Below are 23,288 nucleotides of genomic sequence, written 5' to 3'. Positions count from 1 at the left end.
TACATGCATGAAGACATACTGCTTGAGAATCCAGCACTAGGCAACTTGATCAAGGCCTGCTGCCACAAAGTATCTTCAGAATTTAATGTATTTCAACAGAATTACAGGCATGGGCCATCAAGTCAGAGGCTTTTGTGCATGACTGAGTCAGGGTCTATTGTTATTCTCAGTAACAGAAATACGTATCTTCTTATGTATTATTTGTTTCTCTAAAAGTTCCTAGAATGTGCATGTCAAATGATGCGTTTCCTCCCCTCCCCCCTCCCACACACTTTGGAGCAGTTTTTACTTTATTCAAAGCACTGTTTTAGTGCATCATAAGCACAGTTTATTTAACAAGCAAAATACTAAAAAAATTAATTATGAATATTTTTTTCCATATTACCAACATGATCTTGCTGAAGTAATTAAAAACAACAAAAAATGCTATGAAAGAAGAGTTCATGCATATTATTTCCATTAAAAATCTAAATTGGCTTTCATACTAAGTTATTTTATGCCTATTTGTATTTGTGAAGCACCATAAAAATGCAAAGCACCAGCGTTATTTACTATTAATCATAAAATATGCTGGAGTCTCAGCTACATACTGTTAGTTTTATCTGTAGACATATGCTGCCATTTCATATAAACTGAACACAACCCTGTACAAACAGTAATCCCAGTTTTATTTTTATTTTAAGTAATTAATAAATACTCAAATATGACAGGCTATTCCAAGGTTAAAAGAATAACGTGCAGCTGCGTTTTTTTTTTTTTTGTTTGTTTGTTTCTTAACTTACAAAGTCAGGACCATATTAGGCACTAGAAGAATTACTCAACAGAATTTGTGATGTTTAAAATTGTAATTTGGCGCATTCTGTCCTCTCAGCCCCACATATATTATATATGTACATTACCTTGAATAGCCCAGTAGTCTCCAATTCATCCTTTTGAATTGTTTCCCTCAGCTTGCTGACTGTGTCTATTAATTTCTGTAGATGACCACGATTATATTCCAGCTGAACATTTAGTCGCATCTTCTGATTTTCAAACTCCAGTCTAGTGAAAGTACAGTATTTCAAGCCAACACTCACAAACCAGGATAGTAACTGTGATTTTACATTATTAAAAGATACAATTTCAACTTCTACTATTTAGATATGCATTTTTTTTTGAATCTTCTACTGGATCACAGAAATTTGCATACATAGATTTCACTACACCAAATCATGGATATATACTGGAATTTATAAAAACACAGTGGTAATCCTTCTACAAATACAATATAAGGATCTAATGTGGTCACATTCAACATCAAATTTAATGCTAAAGGTTCCTGTATCTCAGGATCCTTTATCCTACGGGATAAAGATAAGTGATAGAGAGATGAGATGGGCAACAGCTACCCTAGTGCTGTGTCCAATGCCTGCACTCCCTGTTCAGCCTTAGGAGTAAGCCTCATCAGCAGACACGTACGTGTATCGATTATAAGAGCCTATCTCAGCTGGGAGGTAGTAATTAAGTAACATGAGACCAGAACTTTTTAGGCCATCTTCAGCCATGCTCATCCTCTCTTAATTAAGACCTGTATTTGTTTATAGGGGTACAACAGAAGAAGCTTTCTCACTTTCTGCTGTGAGAAATTAAAGAAGTAAAAACCAAGTGGCTGCTTACAGAAAGGTTCCCTCTCAGCTGTTACTATCTGCCTCTCAGCTTTAAGCTCCTGGATAATGTACCACCAGCGCTACATCTGTTGTTCAGGCAAAAGGGCTGACAACACCAGCTTCAGGCTCTTTAGACCAAGGTAAGAATGTACTCTAGCACAGGCTTGCGGGACTAATAATAGCAAGTTAGGACACAAGCAAAACCAAAGCCGTATGTGCAGGGTAGCATACAGCCATGCAAAAAGCTGCTCTTTCCACTATTATATTAACAGCTTTCTCATCATCATTACTTCTGTTCTCACCAACATAAATAAATGATCGAATCACTTCTGTCAGGTGCTTTTAACTTCAACAGAATGAATGTACTGCACTATCTCACTGCAATTCTAGCCAAAGATGCACATTTAGCCACATTACTGGAAGACAGCCAGAGGGTCTCTTTATAAATACTGCTGAAAAGAAAATAGAGTTCAGCACTAGACATCACACTAGTCGTGTTAAAAAAAAAAAAAGTGTACTTTCTATAAAGTATGCCAGGAAATGCATTGTTATCTGCCAGAAAATACCTGCTCCACAAGCAGACATTTTATTTTAACATTTTCATTCCTTAAGATACAAATTTGTGATCCTATGACATTTTCCTTCTTGAGTTGAAAGTTACCTGTAAAAAAATTAAGATGCCATTTTCCCTCAATAGCATGTTCCTATGCTGAATCACTGCATTTTACATCCAGTTCTTCTCTAAGATTTATGACCATGATGAAGCCTTCACATCACCCTCAACTGTCATTTCTCAATGTGGATTTTAGATAACTATGCTTTAGCAACTATGCTACATTTTACCTTCAAGTTTGTTGCATAACATCTCTGGCTGTAACCGTCTAATAAACCCAAACCATGGTAGTGCCACTGCTAATTCTTGCAATGATAATATACCTTCTTCAGTCTTATAGGCTTTTGGGGTATTTCCTGTGATGGAGTTACTTGTTTACTGATGTGCGCAATATATATATATAAAAAAAAGTGTGTATATATATATATATATATATACACACTCTTTTTTTTTTTTTAACATTTCAATTACAAATACAACCTTCTCCTATCAATCTCCTCTTGCTGTCTCACATGTTCTTGTTCATACACACGTATATTTTCTATGCCAATTTCTTCACAGAATTCCTTGAAAACAGCATCTTCAGCCTTTGAATAAATAGAGAAGGAACACAATGTTTATGCTGTTTTGCAGTCCAAGGAAGGGAAACACTTAAATAATCATCTCATGCTACAGACTACATTTTCAAGATACTTCAAGGAAACAACAAATGGAACTAAGAATCTGTACTTGACATTTTCAAATAACGCCTTCACTACAAATGCCCAATAGAAGGTGTATAACCTGCAAAATGTTAACTCCCACATAAGTTCTTCTTGACAGCGCCTGGTCATTATAAAGGCAATTGAAGTCATTACAGTATAATAAACATCCTTAGTGTTGTCTGTGGTTTCCACTCACCTGAAGGAAAGAAAACTAAGTGGTATACAAGCTACTAGTGAGCTACAGGCTTCTTGATGTAGTTCATTTCTTCACTTTAATCCTTTCAAGTGATCCATAAATATTAATTGCTACATCCCATTTAAAGCAGAGCCACATCAAAAGAGCTGCTATAGAATCTCCCATTTCCTAATTATACAGTACATACTAACAAAAACAATGGACTGAACAACATTTTAAGACAACTTTACAGACCAAAAAACGACTGTTTACATTGGTTTGGTCTGTAACCCTGTTTAACCAGATATCAAATGCTGTATCTAACCAAGTAATATTATTCACAGGAAACAGACAGGCAGATTTTTTTTTTTTTTTGGAGGGAGGCGAAGGTTGTTTTTTGTTTGTTTGTTTTCCCCCAATGCAAGCAGAAGAAAATTTACCTGGATTTGTGATTCTTATGGTGCAAACACTAAGGACTTCCTCAGTGTCTGAGGATGACACACATGTGCACTCCCCCATGCCCGTACCACAACCAAGACAATATGCTGTAATTTTGGTTTCTCTTCACATGTAGAATTTCAGTCACAGATTAATTCAAGGAAGTTTCTAGCCTCTGACCCATTCTTATCAGTTTAAACTATATAATGTACTATGCACCTCACATAACTCCTGATAGTGGTGAGGAATATGTCTTTAAAAATGTACATCTACATAAGCATCAGGGTGCGGGGCTGTGGATTTCCAGATTAAACTGCACCACCCCTCTTCCACAGGATGTACCAGATTCCTTAGTATTTGGCAAGACCTATGACAAAGGTGGCTTTCAGAGAGCAGTAGAGAATAACATACTTATTTTTCAGAAACATCAGAGCTCTTATATGAATTCTAGCAGAACACACTATGAAACCCCTTTTGGTACTATATTGGGCTTTAGTTCTATTTACTTCACTGAATGCCTTCTATCTCTTCACAGTAATCAACCTTTTGAATGTCAGCTGTCTGCATGAACTGTTCTGGAGACCATCTGAAGGGAATGAGAGGGAGCTGAGGCTATGAGATGGCGGAACAGTCTACAGAAAAGACAGCCTAGAAATCTAACCTGTTAGATCACGTAACATCTTTGAGAACATCTGTTGCTGATAAAAATGGAGAAGGAGTAGGCTTCAATGACAATAGTCATTAGCATACAATGGTCTTAAGAAAAAAACAACAAACAAAACCACAAAATGAAACAAAGAAGAAAATCAGTGCAATGAAGAATTTGCTGACTCAGCCACTACAATGGGCGATGAAGAGGCTGAACAGTACAGCCCAAAGCATCGCAGTGACTGGGGCTGCATCTGGCTGGCAGCTGGTCACCAGCAGCGTTTCCTGAGGTTCACATCTAGGACTGATGGATGCAGGAGCTGAGTTCATCTTCAGCAAGTTTGATGACACTAAACCGGGAGATGCAGTGCTGGTATACCCCAGGAAGAACAGGCACCAAGAGTAAATGCTGGGTGCTGCACCTGGACACACGCACAGACTGGGAGCCAAGTGGCTGAAGAGCAGCTCAGCAGACAGGGGCCTGTGGGTGCTGGTTTGCAGCAGGCTCAGCATAAGGCAGCAGCGTGCCCTGGCAACCAAGGAGCAAACTGCATTTTGGGGTATATTAAACACAGCACAGGTGTACAGTCAAAAGAGATGATTCTCCTGCTATATTAGTGTTGGCACAGCCTTATCGTGAATAGTGTGCAGTCTGGGCTCCACAATATGAAAAGGATATTAAGGCCCTTGAAAGCATCCAGAGGAGGGCAACAAAGCTGGTAAGAGTGCTGGCAGGCATGTCCTGTGAGGAGAGGCTGAGGACACTTGTGTTGCCCAGTCTAGAGAAAAGAAGCCGAGAGGTGACCTCCCTGCAGCTCCCGGAGGAGGGTAGTGCTGAGGGAGGTGCTGGGCTCTTCTCCTGGTCATCGATGACAAGATGTGAGGGAACAGCATAAAGCTGTGCCAGGGGAGGGTCAGACTAGGCATTAGGAAAAAATTATTTACTCTGAGGGTGGTTCAACATTAGAATGGGCTTCTCAGAGGGGTGGTTGATTCCCCACGCTTGTCAGCACTCAAGAGGCTGGACACTGTCTCCATTACTAGGCTTCAATTTCTGGCTAGCCCTGAAGAGGACAGGCAATTGGACTACATCACTATAGATCCCTTCCAACAGAAGGGCTCTGTTCTTTCCCCCAGTGTAATCAAAGCACACAGAAAACACAGGTATTTGCCACTTTTTTTTTTTTTGAAAAAGGAATCTTTACACTGCTGCTCTTTATTTGCTTTTCAAGTATATAGTGGTGTAATGTCATCACCTAGACACAAGACCTGCAGAGTCCAGAACAAAGTATTCTAGCAGCACTGAGATCTGGTCTCAGCTCTAGAAAACAGACAGAGCTCTATTCCTGATAGCATGCACATGCCTAATCTGTCTTTGGGTTCCAGAAGTATGGATCATCTCTTTTTTAGAAGAAGAGATAACATTTGTGTATTTTCATGTAGAAATGGGTTCAGCCATGACTGCAAAAAGAACGATTTTCAGAAGGGCAGTCACCTCTACAGACATCTGCTTAGTGCTGATTACCAAGAGATTTGTAAATGTTGTAGGTGTATAGGTGTACGGAGAGTTTAAAATTGGGCTGTATGTTGTCACAGACCCATGTGAGCCAGGAAGACTTCATGGCAAAAGGTGGTCATGGTCTAGTCATGCAATCACACTCCATAATTATCTTTCTACATTAAAATATGTACATGATTTTTTCTTTTTCTTACCAAAATCTTAGACACTGGAGTCTCAGAACAAGCAAGATAAGACTTTTGAAATTATACTCTCAGACATGAAAAAGCTGGAGTATTTTTCTGTGATTTGATCCACACAGGAAGTTTGTACTGTACAGCTCTGAAGCTGTGAAATTTGGTAGACCATCTATGCTCAATACAAAGAGTAAATCATATTTAATAGCAGAGGAGGAAGGGGAAAGAGAAGAAAACGCCTATTCTTCAGACTCAGAATTATTTTCTCCGGTATCAACTGGAATTATAGCATATAGATTAGGCATAGCATCATCTAGTATTCAAAGTACATGCATTCCCTTGGTTGGGTTTGTGTTTGGCACATGTAAATCACAGAATTTTGATTTTAATGAAACTGATTTGTGAAGCTATGCTTCATACATACTAACAGCCAACTGTAAAGTAAGTACATTTCAGTTCACAGTGACCTTGGTAAGTGACCAAGGTAGAAAAGGTGGGATGATTACTGGAGTAACTGTAACCTACTTTGTAGGCTAGGTTCGTAAAAGTTTGAAGTTTTCCAAACTCTAATATGGTACAGAAAGAAATTTCTGTAGAATAACAACATAAACTGTGTGACTGTGACAGAAAAACCTACCTCATTGATTTTCTTCTGAAATTCTTTTATTTTTAATTCTCTCTGTAGTACTCCTTCATTTATCATATCATGCTGGGACTCAGTATTTACTAGTTCACTTTCCAGCTTCGATTTCTCCTACATAGAAGGGAAAAAGATGCTAATTTTTCTTAACAGGATGGTTAACTTCCTAGAAACTAACACCTTTCTGATCCAGATGAACTGTACTTTTCTGATTAAAAATACTATTTTCTTCTCAAATGCTACTTACTCACAGTTGTTGTTAATTTACATGCAATAGTTACAGTAGAGAAGCAAATTACATAAGTATCATTTAAGTGTCTGTCGAGTTAAACCAGACATTGGAAAGTTACTAAATGATAGGCCAAACTTAGTTTTTAAATCAATTTGAATTTCCGCTAATTTAGAAAAAGCCTCATTTAGATTATTTTGTCATTTAAAAATACATGTTTTAGTAATTCTTTAGTCATAACTGCTGTATGTGAAACAAATTAAGGTAAAAAACCCTACATTAGGAAGCAATACATCACTGCTGGTAATCATAATTTATGAAGATATATACAAAAATACAATGATTAAGCATGAAAATTATGAAGGCTTAGTACTACACCATGTAGAGATTAGCAAGATGTTTCTTTTTAATAAGGTCTAATTCACTCTGTGAATATTTAAGTCGCGTCTGAGTTCCGTGACATTGAGCATGCAAGTGCTTCAAATCAGTCTCCTTACGTTTGATTTTCATTAAGTCCTAGAAAAATATTACAACAGGAGAAGAGAAAAAGCATTTAAAATGAAATTTGATGTATTGAGAAATTATTTGTTTTTCAGGTTTGTTAACTATTTAATGCTAGCCTCACTGAAAATGGCCACGTTCAAAGTAAATGCTGATATCATTGGTCACACTCATGTGTCATTTCACATAGATTTATTTCTTAAAAGAAAGCACAGACTTGCAAATTCCTACTCTCTGCCCTGACTCCTCATTCCACCCCAATAACTAGAGGTTTGGAGAATCATTTTATATTGACAGGTTTTTGTCTGTGCAAATGTTTTCGTATTAGCAGAATGTATTGACTTTTTTTGCTACAAGTTGTAGGGTACTTTAAACCCCAGTTTTTTCCTTGAAGGAATATATATATATATATTAACAACACTGTCCTTGTTCTCCACCTCTGTGATACATGAGCCAACCCACCAGCTGAAGACAGGCACTCACAGTATATTACTAAAAACTAGAAGAGTATGAACAACTACTATGTCCTGTTTACTGCTTAAGGAATCACCTTCATTTCTCCCATTCTTAAATTAAATTAGACTTTATGCCTTTTGCAGTTAAGTGCTCTTTAAGAAGCCTACCTTTAACTCATTAATCAAGCTCTCTCTTCTTTCTTTCATTTTATTCATTTCTTTATCATCCCAACATCTGGCTTTGAATCTTAAATCGCTTGATCCTCCAGAAATCACTCCAGATTTCAAAAATAAAGTTCCATCAAGCGCCACTGTCTGCAAGTAAAAATTAGTAAATAACTAAATAAATTCTTAACACAAAGCAGTGAACTAGTGCAAAATAACATAGTTAAACAAGTGACAAACATATTCTTGTTGGACTCTGTATTCCAAACCCACTGATATGAAATATACTAAGCCACAAAAAAGCCTGCTGCTTATGGCTTGGGTCACATTCTGTTATTATTACAACAGACCGGAAAAGGAAATGAAATCCTGTGATTTCCTTGCATTTAAGAAGTTTGAGACATTCCTGTATGTTAGTAATTTACGTTGTGGCCAGGTCAGTAGAGCAAAACAAGCAAGGTGATAATGGAAGGAAAACTCTACAGCTGGAAGAGTGACTACCTCATTACAGACAGAAAACTTCAGTCTTAGTAAGCTTCAGTCTTAGTAAGGAACGTTTTTTTTTGTGTGAGTCATCTCAATTTCAAGCAACCCAGATGCTACGCTCACCTTCAACTTAAAGCTGTTCTAACCAAGATTTTTAAAAGCTTTATTAAGTGTATAAAAGTGCTCCACAGACAGTGACAGAAATAGAGATATGGCAAAAAAGAAAAAACTGCAAGATACAAAGAAGCTGTTTCATCTGTCTACAGTCTATATCTGCAACTATCATATTCTTAAAATATTTTTTAAAGCATTTCTTCACAGAAAAGCTATCAAGATATTCATATTTTTAAAATCATCTATTTTACAAGCAGGTTTATCCATTTTTCCTCATCTTTCCTTTTATCAACAGAGGACTATGTCAAGAAACAAGCCTGAACACTAACTAACAGTCTTTTCTAATTTGCCTCCTTTACCTAGGAAATCATTTAAATATACTACTATAGAGAGAAAAATGCAAGCATGTAAAATACCTGGCTATTTGTTTATGTGGGAATAGACTAGAGAGCAAAGCATCATTTTATGTTTATCTGCAGTATTTTGTAGGATGTTCATAGAATAAATATTTAAATGGCATTAAATACCTAACATACAGAACAAAATTCAACTTCTTACTTTCAACCTCACTGGTCCATCAAATGCTATTTGTCTTGCTTCTTTAACTGTTTCACAGACCAAGCCATTCCCACTCACAAACTGAATTACTTTTTTCAGTGGATCAAATGGAGTTTGTACAACATCCACCAGCATTTTAGCTCCTTTTATCTCTCTTAACTTCTCATTAATTGGCTTAACCTGTAATGCAAATATGCAGTGTTTAAAATTCACATTGTAATAGCAAACCATATCTAAATCTCAGTGGTCTGGGGACAGGATGTACAAATCAAAATAACGGGTCACTCAGTCACTACAAAAGTAGGAACAGATCTGTTTTTCATGTTCTGTGTACAAAACAGTCCTGAAACCTGTAAAGCCTCACTTTCAACAGACCCTTGTGCTCATGGGGACTTCAACCAAGCAGCTCTCTGCTCAATGGACAACACAGCAGGACATAAGCAATATAGGAGGCTCCTGAAAATCACGGACAACTTCCTCACCCACATGTGGGAGGCATCTGTGAGGAGAGGTGCTCTGCTGGACCTCATACCAACAAGGAGAGGCTTGATGCGAAAGATGAAAGCAACTTCGACTGCAGTGACCCTGTGATAGGAGAGTTCAGGATCTTAAGAGGAGAAATTAGGTCAAAAAGCAAGATGATGACACTGGATGTCAAGAGAGTAGACCTTGGTCCCTTTAAGAATCTGCTTGGAAGAGTCCCATGGGACAAGGCCTTGAAGGGAAGAGTGGCCCACAAATGCTGGTTAATTTCAAGGATCCCCTCCCTCCAGGAGAGGTCTATACCAACATGCAGTAAGTCAAGTAAAAATGGCAGGAAGGCTACAAGGACTAACAAACGGAAGTATACAGAAGATGGAAGCATGGACACAAGACCTGGTAGGAAAAGAGAGGCACTATGCAAGCACACAGATTACAGTTAAGGAAGACAAATTCCAAACAGAATTGAGTATGTCCAGGGATGCCAAAGGAGGAGCTTCGGTAAGTGTATAGATGGCAAAAGAAAGATGAGGGAAAACGCACACTTTCTGCTGAATGAGGCAGAGGACCTCGTGACAAATGGTATGATAGAAGACCTCCTTTACCTCAGACTATACTAGCAAGACCAACCTTCAGGAACACCAGGTCCCAGACACCAGTTGAAGGCTTAAACAAGGAAAACATGCCCTTGGTGAAAGATCAGGTCAGTGAATGCTAAAGCAAACCAGAAATACAGAAGTCCACGGGCTCAGATGGGATGAACACACAGGAGCTGAGGGAACTGGCTGATGTAATTGCAAGGCCACTTTCAATAACATTTGAACAATCATGGTGACTGGGATAGACGCTTGAGGACTGCAGGAGAACAAACATCTTTCTCATCTTCAAAAGAGACCAAGAAGGAGGACCCACAACACTACAGGCCAAACAGCTTCACCTACAACCCTGGGAAGGTGATAGAGCAACTAATTCTGGAATCCATTTCCAGGCACATGAACAAGAAAGTAACCAGGAGCAGTCAGCACAGACTCACCAGATAGCCTTCCACAATGAAACGACTGGCCTGGTGGATGAGGGGAGAGCAGTGGATACTGTCTGCCTGGACTTCAGTAAAGGCTTTTAACCCTGTACCCAGCATGATCCTCACAGACAAGCTGTTGACGTATGAGCATTCAGTGAGGTGCCCTGAAAACTGGCTGAACTACCAGGCTCAAAATGGAGGAGGCCGGAGGCCAGTAACAAGCTATGTATCCCAGCAGTCAGCACTAGGATGTTCCTGCTGAACATCTTCATTAATGACCTGGATGATGGGGCAGGGCACACCCTCAGCAAGTCTGCAAATGGCACAGAACTGGGAGAAGCGGCTGACAGACCAGAGGGTCATGCTGCCACCCAGACAGAGCTGGACAGGCTGGAGAACTAGGCAGTAAAGATCTTCATGACATTCAGCTGAGGGAAATGTTAAGTCCTGCCCCTGGGGAGGAATAATCCCATGCTCTGCAACACACTGAGGGCTGACAAACTGGAAAGCAGTCCAGCAGAAAAGGACCGTGGGATCCTGGTAGACACCAAGTTTAGTATGAGCCAGCAAAGTGCCTTTACAACAGAGAAGGCTAATGGTATCATAGACTCAACTGACAGCACTGTGGCCAGCAGGTCAAGGGAGATTATCCTTTTCCTCCCCTCAGCAGTGCTGTGGGAAGTATTGTGTCCAGGCCTGGTCTCCCCAGGACAAGAAAGATATAGAGCTACTGGAGTGCAGCAAAGGACTGCTAAGATGATTAAAGGGACTGGAATGTTCTCCTGTGAGGAAAGGCTGAGATACCTGGATCTGTTTAGCCTGGAGAAAAGAAGGCTCAAGGTGATCTCAACAGCATGTACAAATACCTGTAGAGACAGTATAAAGAACAGAGACAGGTTTTTGCACTGAGGTGCCCAGTGCCAGGACAAGAAGCAACAGGCACAAACAGAACACAGAAGGTTTCACCTGAACACTAGGAAGCCCTTCTGTGCTATGGGTCACAGAGCAATGGACTAAGCTGCCTAGAGAGGTCGTGGAGCCTCCCTTCCTAGAAGCACTCAAGAGCTGTCTGCACATAGCCCTGGGAAATGTGCCCTACATGGCCCTACTTTGGCAGAGTGGTTGGACAAGAACACCTCCAGGTCCCTTCCAACCTCAACTGGTCTGTGATAATACTTCACAAGGCATAAAACATCTAAATATATAGGCAGAAGAAGGGTCTGAATCTCATCAAGAGCATGTAATGTTTTGAGCTTTACAGTCGTTCTCAAACCATGTTTGCTTTACTGTAGCACTTAAGCCTGTTTTAGTTAGCTTAAAGGAGACAGTATCAAGATTTACAAGTGTATTAAGTTGCTGATAACAGGAAAAAGAAAGATGTACTTACATCAAGGTAATCCAAAGCAAGAAAAGTTTCGGGTTCAGCTCGTTCTTGTTTTAGGAACCGAATGCAATCTCTTGCTGTTTTTTCTGTGGCAACAACAATAGCAGTCATGTATTTGCTGAACACTTTGGTGACAGCAAGCTGGTATTTTTTATGAATAGGGTGGCACAAGTCAAGCAGTCTTCCAAACTGAAGATAAAAAATATGGAGAAATAAAAATGTAATTAGTAGTCATCAGTCCAAATGGCAAAGTATGACTTCAAAATCTGAAAACATTTAATTTCTTCCCCTAAGGTGACAGTTACATACATCTTATTGCATTACTTGCAATCTTTAGCACGTACTTTTAGAAGTAGTGACAACAGAGTGACAATAGTAAAATTGGCTACATATCTTTTTTGGCTGGAATGAAAGTGCCTAATACAGTACGATCTTTGACTGATAAGATCCTATATAAATAGAATGGCTAACTGGAAAATGACAGCAAGAAAGACTAAACAGCCTTACTGTAGTTTCAACTCAAAAAAGAAGTTAACTCCTTATAATAGTAGCATGAAAGAGAGTCAAAACTGCTTTTCTTGTACTGTGCAGTCCAAATAATTAAGCCTATTTTGCCTTATATTGAAGTATCACCTCCAGAGATAAAATTAATTCCAAGTGCATACTAACTCCACAGAATGACAGTAAATCTAAATGACAATAACCAGATTATTTGCCACAGATCAAAACAAATTAAAAAAAAGTATGATCAGATACAGGTATTATCAGATTATCACTGTGATGCAATAAACAACCACCTGCTACCAAAAAGCAGTTACAAATTCTAACTATTCTTTCAAGTTCTGTAATACACTCGCTTTTGCTCTTTCAACAGCTGTTCCTACCCACGAGAACTCTCACCTACAAGAACTTCAGTTCTTTGCTGTGTATGTTCCCTAAAGATCTTTAGTTCTGTTCCTGTAATTTTAGTTACAGTTGAACTTTCCCTGAAAAATTAAATCCAATGCACATTCTGAACATTGTAGTCTATAATTTTATTGAAGAACAATTTTCCTGCTTGTTCACATATAGCTACTGGTCTCCTGCATTTCTATGATTTTATGTTTATCATCAAATGGTAACAGGAAGACTGTATGTGAGCATGTGAGGAGCTGTATGTGATAGGTCATCCACAGCATTATCTGATGTATAAATAATATAATTTACAGCAGATCAAATTGTAGCCTATTATGATCTGCTCTTTTACCCTTCTCCTGGTAAATGCTTTCAATTCTCTGAAACAAAAAGAACAATTGCAAGGATAACACCCAACACTATAAACATCTTCGTTTAGTTTCCTCATTTTCCTCAGTTTCATCAACTTGGATGTTCCTGTCTGCAACTCAGGCATGTGATGTTTCAGACACTCAGAACTATACAGAGGCATTTGAGTCCAGGTGTAATGCCAGATTTCTATGGGAATAAATAATGGCAGCCTAACAAGCTAAAAACAGTAACCTTGCCAATTAGAACTACTAGCGTAGGAATGACATTTTGAAAATTAAATTGTAAAAACTATAGTAAGCTGCAAAGTTCACTATGTTAATCAGACAAAACCATGAGAAGTGCCATGTGGCATTTACACTGCAGGACTCACGATTGCTGGGTGGCTATTCCAGTACCTGGAACGTTCACTGACCATTAAAAAAAATATATCTTTCCAGAATAGAAACTTTAACACAGATTTAATGTTAAATGTTAATGTTCAAAATGTTTTGAAACAATAAGGCATTTGTATTATTATTTTTTTTTTTTGCCTTTGAAATCCAAAAGACCAACACCAAAATTTCCTCTAGTTCTGACTGAGGACTTAGTGGACTATCAATCAGATGAAACCTGTCATGACCTTTCATCCTGAGACTTTGATTTGGATTGTGTTCAGTAATCTAGAATTAATACATCAAAGGAAGCAGCTCAAAGCAACTCTGCTGCCTCACTTGCTACTGTTTTAAGTTATCCACTTTCTATTTCCAAAGCCATTGCATTGGTGAGTACTCTAAGTCTGCAGCTCTTGAAGGAAAATGACAGAACACCTAGGACACCAGCTCTCCCCTAGGTGAGCAAGGTATCACCAGTATGGTCCAATTCTTGTCATATAGGGATACAATGTAAAGAGAACGCAAAAAGAGACATGCAGTCATTCTTCTGATTCTTTTTGAACATCTTGTGAGCATGTATTATAAAAATCTGAAGCCAACACTTGCCACACGCTGAGGTTCTGTCAAAGACAAATAAACAGAGCATAACTGAGAAAAAAAGAAAATACTATGTTATTATGGCTGCACTAGGAAGCAGAGATGTCAACTTCTAAACATTTTTTTTTTTGTTTTTCCAAAATGGAATTCCCAGCTTCATCTCAAATTTCAAATGAGTATGCATACCAAAAAGGACTGAGTATACTGAGGTATACCCAGGGAGCAACTATTCAGTTGATTAGATTTATTAAAGAGTTCTTACTTGGAGTTGCTTCCAGAGTCAGAATAATTATCTTTAAAAGTATCTATAAAAGAGGTGTAGACATACCTCATAAAGCATTCAATCAATTTTGGTAAATATCTTGAGATCTCGAGATAACTCAGAATACACAAAACACTGACATTATTGGTGGGTGATTTAAGTAAAGCATAGTATTTGATAAACAAACCATTTGTGAACAGAAGTCTGGAGTATTGAGAACAGTCTGGGGAAAAAAATGGGAACAAATGCACCTGGAGTATTCTTCCTGGGATAAATAGGCTTAGAGCTGATCTTCCCATTCATTTGTTCAAAGTAAGCAAGTCAATATGTTTTAGTATAGACAGTCACAGTTTAGAATAGGAAAAAAAAAAAAAGTCACACTCCATAAAAAGCACACAAGCGATCAAAACTTTTTTGATGCAAGTACTAGTCTGTTACTGGAATGTCTGAAAAATAATGACAGCAAATGCTCCTCTTTCAGTAGTACTATTTTGCCACGTGCACTTAAGCAGGCCTGAAGCTTAACATAACATACAAGAGAGTCCACTTTACTCTAGCTGCTTACGCAGTCTTGAACGGAACTCTCAGTTCCGAATTGTAATATAAGGCCTCTAAGTGAGGTCATTCAATTACCACAGAATCTGGATACAGTCTTCTGAGACTTTCCAGCAACTCTGCTCTCATTTGCTGACGCTTTCCTTCGTGGTAATCGATTTTGGCATTCTGCAGTTCACCAACTATTTTGTTCAATTCTTCATTCACTTCAGCCATTCGTATTGTTGAGTTTTCTATTTCCTTAGTAAGTGTTTCTTCCTGACGTTTTTTCTCTGCCAGTGACTCACTTTGAACCAAAGCAAAGGGAGGAAAGCAGTTTACTGTTTCATTTATACAAGCTTTTGGTTTATAAAATTAAAATCATTCCATGGCCACAGACTATAAAACAATCATTGAAAGTCTTTTAGAATCTGTAAGAAGTCACTTACTGAGCTGCATTCTATAGCACAAGCTATTGCTAAGGTTTCCAAATTGAGTTCCAGTGTGAATTTATGACTGCAATATGAAACGCCATTATTGTATCCACCATCAATAAAAGGTCTGATATTGTAAAGCTATGAAGGACTGAAGACTCTCATTCAAAACTATGACTCACTTCATGCCAATGCAAAGTCATCAAGGCTTTGCTAAACTCCACTACACAATACTTAATTAAAATAATTTTGCATCACAGTTGCAATGGGTTTGCTGCTATCTGAACATAGCAAAACTTTGTTCAGTGCATACACAGCACCGCTAAGCCAAAGTGCACGATATAGATGCATAGGAAGACAACAGGCTGGGAGAAATCTCTGAAGGTATCTATTCTGAACTGCAGAGAACAGGGCTAACATCAAAGCTAGATCGGGTTGGTCAATGTAGGGCTTATGTACTTTTATTTCACAAAGAGTGAAAATCAGGTAGAAAACAGAGAACAAGAACTGAGCTGTGCTCCTAATACGGTGTCAATATTAACTTGTTTCTAGAGCAGCACAACTACAACACTGCCCCTATTCTCTCTCTCAGAATTTCTACACTAATAGCCCCAAACCCTACATGTAGTGATGTAATTTGCACACATACAATAAATTAGAAGCGATTATAATAATGTTTCAAACAACATATGGGTGTCATCATATTTCCTACTTATTTTGACAGCTAAAGTAACAGGAAAAATTAATACCACAGCAGAAGAATTTGAAAATACGTTAACATACAAGAAATCTAATTAGCTTTTACTTTTTTAAACATACATGCATAACTTGGTGTACTCTTCCAACTTCTCTATTCGTCTTTTATGCTCTTCTATCTGTTCCACAGTCTGTTTAATGTTTTCCTATGAAATCACAAATAGAATGTGTTAAGAATCAAATGATTTTATTTATTTATTTAACAGCAATATATAAAGCTCTTAATTCCAAGTAAGTACTGAGATGCATCTTTTCTTCCTTGTAAGTATTTCATGCTGACGCAACAGCATCTCTTTTCAATAGCAGATTAAGCTATTCATTTGCTATGAACAGCAAAAATAATTTTACCTTGCTGGAGACGTTACTGTACTTTTCATGTTTGGCAACAGTTTAGAGAAAGCCTCTTCAGCACAAAGAATCACGACACCATCAGTGGGATAATTTTACAGTGTTAGTAAATTGTAGGTGTTAAGACAAAAAATGTGCTTTGCAAGAATAAAAGCTTTTTCCTAATCCCACATAAAAACATTGTACTAGCAAAACCAAAGCAACAACAAAACAAGCCTTTTCAACTACTCAAACTGAATAAAAACACACACTACATCAAGTGAAAAAAAAATACTTACACATTTTATTAAGTCATAACTTCCAAAATCCTTGTGACCTATTGTTTTGTTTCAAAGCACGTTATGCATCTCTATCATCTCTAATTTTAAATCTGTTGGTCTCCTTCTACTCCTTTCTATTTTTTAAAGGCATGTAACATTTTCTAGCAATGCACACTAATGATATTTTGATATCTATATTTGAAGGAGGTAAGAGAATTGTTATACAAAAATAGAGAAGCACAAAGTTCCAATTTATTTTAATAGAAATTTCATATATATACACACATGAGTAATACCAACTCTGAATGGTAAGACATACATTTTATGAACTCTCAGCATCCCTTATGTCCTTCTCAACACTAAAACGGAATTTGTGGTGCACAAGGAATAGAATTTCACTTTTAGTTAGTAAATAGTTTATTCTGGTACCTTGTGCCTCAATGAAAAAAGCATCCTATCAACAGCAAATGGATGTACAAGCATTAACTTAAATACGATGGCAAGAATGACTTTACACCCTCAAGCTATCATGTAAAATGTAGGCTTTTCTATACAAGCAAATTTACGTTTAGAACAATTAGATGTAAGGACCTCTAGAAATGGTAACATCCTGTCTGATGGACTTTTGAGTTTTCTGAGTTCTGAGCAACTGTAAAATGCTACAGCCAGTGTTCACAAAATAAAATCTGGTTGCATGGGCCCATGCAACTATTCTCTGAACAAATATACAAGTCATTTTGTTAAACTCATTGCAATACGAAAACTACACAAAACACTCACAATCAATCTCCTTTGCTAAGGATTTGCGATAAAGCACTTCACGTATTTATATAGACATTACAGGTACAGAAACAGAACATTTTTCTCTTTAAACGTAATTCTAGCTTGATACAAGTACCTCAATTTCTTTTTTCTTTCTCCTGTTAAGTTTCATCCTTTCTTGATCCGCTTTTTGCTCCCACCAAAGTTTTTCTAACTGCTGGGTTAGCGTAGCCACTTTCCTTCTTGCTATTTCCTTTAGCTCTTTATAGCGCTCCAACTGGGAAAATAACAAAAAATTTCACACCACTGAAAGTGGGATGGCTCATGGTTTTATATCCTCAGTTAGTAATTACCTACCTTATTAAAAAAAATATTACAAAAGCCACATAATTTTTAGTCATTCCAGCTATTAATTCCATTATCAGCAATTATATTAAATTAAAGGAAGAGTCAATTCAAAGCCTACACTTATTTAAGACCACAGACAAGAAATATTTAAACTTAAAACAATTTTTGTCTTCCAGGAAAGTTCATAAAGTTGACAGTACTTTACAGCAAACGGTAAGACAGAAGTCTTTGCACAGGCCAAAATTTGTGCAGATTTACTATAACACCATTCTTATTACAACATTTCTACATTATCAAATACATACTTTTAAGGTTAACATATGAAACAACACTTTAAGCAATGCCGCAAAGTTACAACTGATTTGACAAATGTGTCTAAAGTGCAGAACACAAAGATTCACATGCTAAAATAAGCAATCCCTCAGGTTCTCCATTAATTGATCAGAAAATATTTTAAGGAAGAGACAGTGGAGAAGAGAAGCTAGTACTTGGTTTTAGAAGGGTTTTGTCACCAAATGGTTGCAAAGATAGCTTTCTAAAATGTAAATTTACTGTAAAATGATTCGGTACTTCCCTTCTAAAACTTGAAATAAGCTCACTTGTGAGTATCTCAGTTTTAGATTCTGACCCACATTGGATGGGATTATAACATAATCTTGTTTGCATTTTTGTTTTCATTTTCCAAATTGAAAACAGATTTCAGCAATATTTAATTTCTCAAAATGGATCCCCTCAGCCCAAGACCCTACAAGATATTTTCTCGCCTTCATTGCTTCTTTCAATAGAATACCTTCTCATATTGCTTAGAAGACTACACACCCTGAGATATGTACCATGTCTAATGTCAGAACAGGACATTTCTAATATTCAGATTTCCTAGAACTGTTCCCTGCTTGGAACTTCCCAGGAACCTGCCTGTTTTTTCCCCCTTCTACCAGAAAGGAGACAGCCCACTACCCCAAAAGGCTGCAGCATCATTTCTTATTTATCTGATTAAGAGTCCCTGAATAAAAGCTAAAATCTTGTTTTTGTTTGAACTCAACAGCAAGTACATTAGAAATCACAGATTCATCAGTGTGGATTTCAGACTTCACTAGTAAACAACACTTTGGCTTTTGTTCTCCCAATTCACCTGACTTTCTCTCAGCTCAATATCTACTGCTCTCTGCAATATCTCCTCTTTAGTTTTCTTCTCAAATTCTCTCCACGCCTTCTCAGTTTCATACAGTTCTATCTCCAGGTCTTTTATGTTCTGCTTTTCCTTATCACAGTATTTCTCCTTGTCCCTCAGAAATTTTTTAGACATTTCTATTTTCTTGATTTGGTAGGAGGTGTTTTCTTTTGCTTTTATATAGAGGGCTCTATGCTGAACCAGTGACACTTGAAGAGTCCTAAAGGAACAAAAAACAAAACCATCCCCTCAAACAAACATACAAATCAAAAATGGTTGCCAGCTGCAAGGCTACATACCCACAGATGATTTTTTTTATATTTTAATATCCATGGAAAATATAAATGTAAGTGAAGTATAACAGTCTAAAATCTCATGGCAAACACATTATTTCTATAATGAAATTACTGAAAACATTGGGAAGGATGGTACGACCCCAATATCTAGTTATTACTTTAACTGCTATGAACTGACTTCCATAGTAGCATAGAGATATCACACTACCTGCTTCAGCAGGAAATGCCTGCCTTCCAAGCAATTCCCTTAAAGACTGTGCTTTAACTATCAGAGAACTTGATTGGAAAACTTACTTCATTTCTCCTTCCAAGCGCTGTTGGTCTCTATTTAGTACACCAAGCACTTTTTTCTTGGCTCTAAATTCATTTTCTGCTGTAGCAAGAGAATCTTTCTTGATACTAGCCTCCATATTCTTTTCATCCAAACTTTTTTTCATAAAGTCAATGTTTTTTTCATTGTAATAAAGCTGGAAAAGCTGTAGCTGTATCCTGTTTTCATGCATTTCCTTGATGAGCATCTGGTAATGATCTGCCTACCAACATTAAAATTTTTAGTTCAAAACAAGATTTTAAAATAACCAGAAGTCTAATTTCAAGTCCAAAGTGGTATCGGCTAACACACCAACAGCTATAATTCATGTAATGTGCACTAATCAAAACTCAGATACCTAAGTCAACCCTTAAATTAATTATCCTGGCAAATCTACCCTTTAAATTATCACATTTTTATAAGTATATACTTACAAGTACAGAAAATTACATATATTAAAGCATATTGAAAAAATACTGTATGAATAAAGTGAATTTTAAAAAACATATCTAAATTCTTAAATGATGTAAAATTACACAGAAAAATTAGGCAATTTGAGTTACCTCCTCTTTTTCCATCTTTGCTTGTTTGCGTTCTGCTGCAATACTTTTTTTCTTGTTATAATTAAAGTGTGCATCCTCTTCTGCTTGCTCCATTTTTTTCTTTTTTCTTTCATATTCCTCAGCATATTGCCATGAATTACTGATTTGTTCAAAAAGTTGAGTTCTTTCCTTTGGCTTCTTCATTGCAATCAGTTCTACTGTTCCCTACAACAAAATTGAAAAAAAAAAAAAAAAAACCAACAAAAAAACAACCTGCAGATTATTATGCTATGTAATGCGAATTTCTTCTCCGTAAGTATATAATGAAGATTTATCTCCTGATATTTTAAGGGTTAGCATAATTGTAAGCATGTACTTTTAGATTCAACCCCGAAGTATAGAAACAAAAGGACTACAACCTAGCCACTTCATCTGATTACATAATTTTATAATACCAGTAATTGACTAACAGAAACACCTTCAAACAAAATCTACCTAAACAAATCAGTGAGCAGTATCAGAAAGCCAAAATTAAATCTCATTAGTCTCTTTAAAGGAACTGAAAGTAATTTTCAATGAAAAATAAGGTAACAAGATTTTAAATAACAGTTTCAAAAGCTTAATAGCTGAAGTCAGTGCACTAGAAAATTCTGTAACTCCCAAAGTTAATGGGTGCACATTTTTTATCCATACATTAGCTACTCAAATCTTCGCTGACCTGAAGGAATTTCAGTAAACTGTATGACTTATTTTTTTCATTGGTGGGCAAATGCCCTCACCACAGTAAGTATTATCACAAGAAGCATCTATACCTACTCCTTCTATAAGAGGGAAAAAATTAGTTCTTCCTTTGGAATTTTACATCCATAGTTCAGTAAATATAATGAAACAATCCCATGAAATGTATTTATCATAAGCACGTGACATTTCTGACCAGTATCACTAAATACTTCTGAAGCAATAAATCAATAGCATTTTCAATCCCTAAATCTTAACATAGATGCATAAATTTTCATTTATCTTGACTAACAAGGAAGTTATGTGATGCAATAATCTTTTTCTAGCACTAAATTCTAAATTCATAAAATAAACATTTCAAAATCTAAGAATCTTTAGTTTTAGTTTTCTTTAATTTTTAGGGTTTTTTAAAATTTTTAGTTTAGAAGTCTTTAATCACCCAAGTCCTGGATTTCTTCCAAAATACTTTCTTTCTTACTAATACACACATGTACACAAAAATCCATCATTTACATTTCACAGTCTTACAATTCTTAAATGAGATCAGGATAAAGTTTATTGGATTTAAACTATCTAAGTCTATCAAATTAGAAAACCAGCTTGACTATTAAATAGATACCTGTTACAGATATAAAATAATCTCAGAAATTTGTTTGCTTTACAAAATACCTTAAATGCTCACCTGAAAAATAAGACAATTCCTAGCTTTGACAAGTATGCCTATTTTTTCAAGCTCAGATATGTAAGTAGATCGGGTGACTGTTTTATCATTGAAAATAAATTCAGAACAACTATCTAAAGGAAGAAAGAAGAAATAATCACTGTAAAATGGCTATAAGACAAAACACATAGGTAAAATTATTCCGCTTATATTTCCCCCTAACCGAGCAACTTCCTCAAAGAAGAAAATGGATTTCAACTATTCCCTAAGTCATTTCAGTAACTTCACTCTTCTGTACTGAAATTCTAGCTGCATGCTTACAAAAGGGTAACAGATGCTTAAGGGCTTGTACTTCCAGCAAGGCATCACACTCTAGTTTTTAGACTATGGAGTTTCTACACCATATATGTATTCCTAATGAAAAATCTACAGATCAAAAGTACAGAGCAAATAGCATATTCATGGTTTAGTTAATTTTTAACTTCGCCCTGTTTTTTCCATGCAGTTTTTCAGTGCACTTTTCAATGCTATCAAGATGCTGCTGATGGACTGTAAGAAGTATTTCAAGACTCATGGGCTCAATTTAACCAAACATGACAGAGTATTAGGCATTTGAAACTGAAAGTTAAAATTCCTGGTCTCCATTTTTTTTATTTATCAGTCAGGTACAGAATATACCTCCAGAAGAATCTACTACGTACCACGGATAACTCTTGAAAATGTTTTTTCTTCCCCATCTTCTTCACAATATACTATCTTTACGCTTGCTGTAGAAGAAACTGGTTTTCCAACATGCGCTCCATGAATAAGTTCTCGAACACTTTTAACTCGCAAGTTAGATATCTTTTCACACATAACAAAACTAACAGCATCCATTATGTTAGATTTTCCTAAAGGAAAAAAAAAAAAAAACACATGAAAAAAACATAAAACAGTGAGTTTAACATGGCAGAAATTAAGAGATTTGATTAACAATTAACTTAAAAAAAAAAAAAACACATGTAGATACAAGTCTATATTAATTCTAATTCTGCATTCCACTGAGGAAAAAAAATATTATACAGAATAAAGAAATCCATTCCTAAGATGCAACATACTGGCAGCAGATAAGCCTATCTGTAATAAAAATCACAACTAAACTGTTATATCCAGCCTTTTAGAACTAGTTGAACCAATTTTACACAGGCATTTCTAGAGGTCATTAAACTGAACTAGCAACATCATAATCCTCACAGTTTCCTTTACATATATTATTCCACAGTTTCCTTATATGTATTATTATATATCTATTATATAATTATTATATAATGCTGTCAGAGAGTTCTGCTGCGTAAGGACTCTTTCACATAATAATAGCCTTTGCCCTAGGACTGTGGTGTTCTGGAGAACACAAGTACTTTCCCACGTCCATTCACCGCAACAATAGAGTTTTCTGAAAACACTCCTTAGACTAAAAAAGAAATCTCTTCATTGAATCCTTTTTCCTTTAGTATTGATCATTTCTATTGACAATTTAATTAGCATCTGTCTTTAACCTTGCTACTTTAGCAATAATTTGACTAATTTACCAGAATATCAAAAAGGGATTAATATCAGAGTGAAAATAGAAGGAATAAAATATAATTCAGATATCACACAACTTTCCCATTATTTTTTCCTGAATCATCTATAAGATTCACC

General features: G+C 36.5%; 1 protein-coding gene across 7 annotated transcripts in view; it reads right to left on the bottom strand.

Moving 5' to 3' along the window:
• SMC1B (structural maintenance of chromosomes 1B) overlaps nt 1–23,288 on the bottom strand; it is a 35,931-nt gene that overhangs the window by 11,400 nt on the left and 1,243 nt on the right. For 4 of the 7 annotated variants that reach the window (XM_072041255.1, XM_013101196.5, XM_072041259.1 and 1 more), the window contains exons 2-16: nt 22,310–22,498; nt 21,630–21,742; nt 20,231–20,434; nt 19,652–19,890; nt 19,023–19,281; nt 17,679–17,819; nt 16,236–16,318; nt 15,082–15,289; nt 11,956–12,141; nt 9,068–9,247; nt 7,913–8,059; nt 7,167–7,304; nt 6,557–6,673; nt 2,740–2,846; nt 900–1,041 (exon numbers count right to left, since the gene is read on the bottom strand). In XM_072041255.1, coding sequence (XP_071897356.1) covers nt 900–1,041; nt 2,740–2,846; nt 6,557–6,673; nt 7,167–7,304; nt 7,913–8,059; nt 9,068–9,247; nt 11,956–12,141; nt 15,082–15,289; nt 16,236–16,318; nt 17,679–17,819; nt 19,023–19,281; nt 19,652–19,890; nt 20,231–20,434; nt 21,630–21,742; nt 22,310–22,484 — 2,439 coding nt within the window. In that variant the 5' untranslated portion in view covers nt 22,485–22,498. The remainder of the gene's footprint in view (nt 1–899; nt 1,042–2,739; nt 2,847–6,556; nt 6,674–7,166; nt 7,305–7,912; nt 8,060–9,067; nt 9,248–11,955; nt 12,142–15,081; nt 15,290–16,235; nt 16,319–17,678; nt 17,820–19,022; nt 19,282–19,651; nt 19,891–20,230; nt 20,435–21,629; nt 21,743–22,309; nt 22,499–23,288) is intronic. The other 3 variants (XM_072041264.1, XM_072041275.1, XM_072041277.1) reach the window with 3 other exon arrangements.

This window comes from Anas platyrhynchos, chromosome 1 (genome assembly GCF_047663525.1).
Source record: "Anas platyrhynchos isolate ZD024472 breed Pekin duck chromosome 1, IASCAAS_PekinDuck_T2T, whole genome shotgun sequence".
In the NCBI taxonomy this organism is placed as follows: domain Eukaryota; kingdom Metazoa; phylum Chordata; class Aves; order Anseriformes; family Anatidae; genus Anas; species Anas platyrhynchos.
The sequence above is the reverse complement of the archived record's forward strand: the minus strand, read 5'-3'. Positions and strand labels throughout refer to the sequence as shown.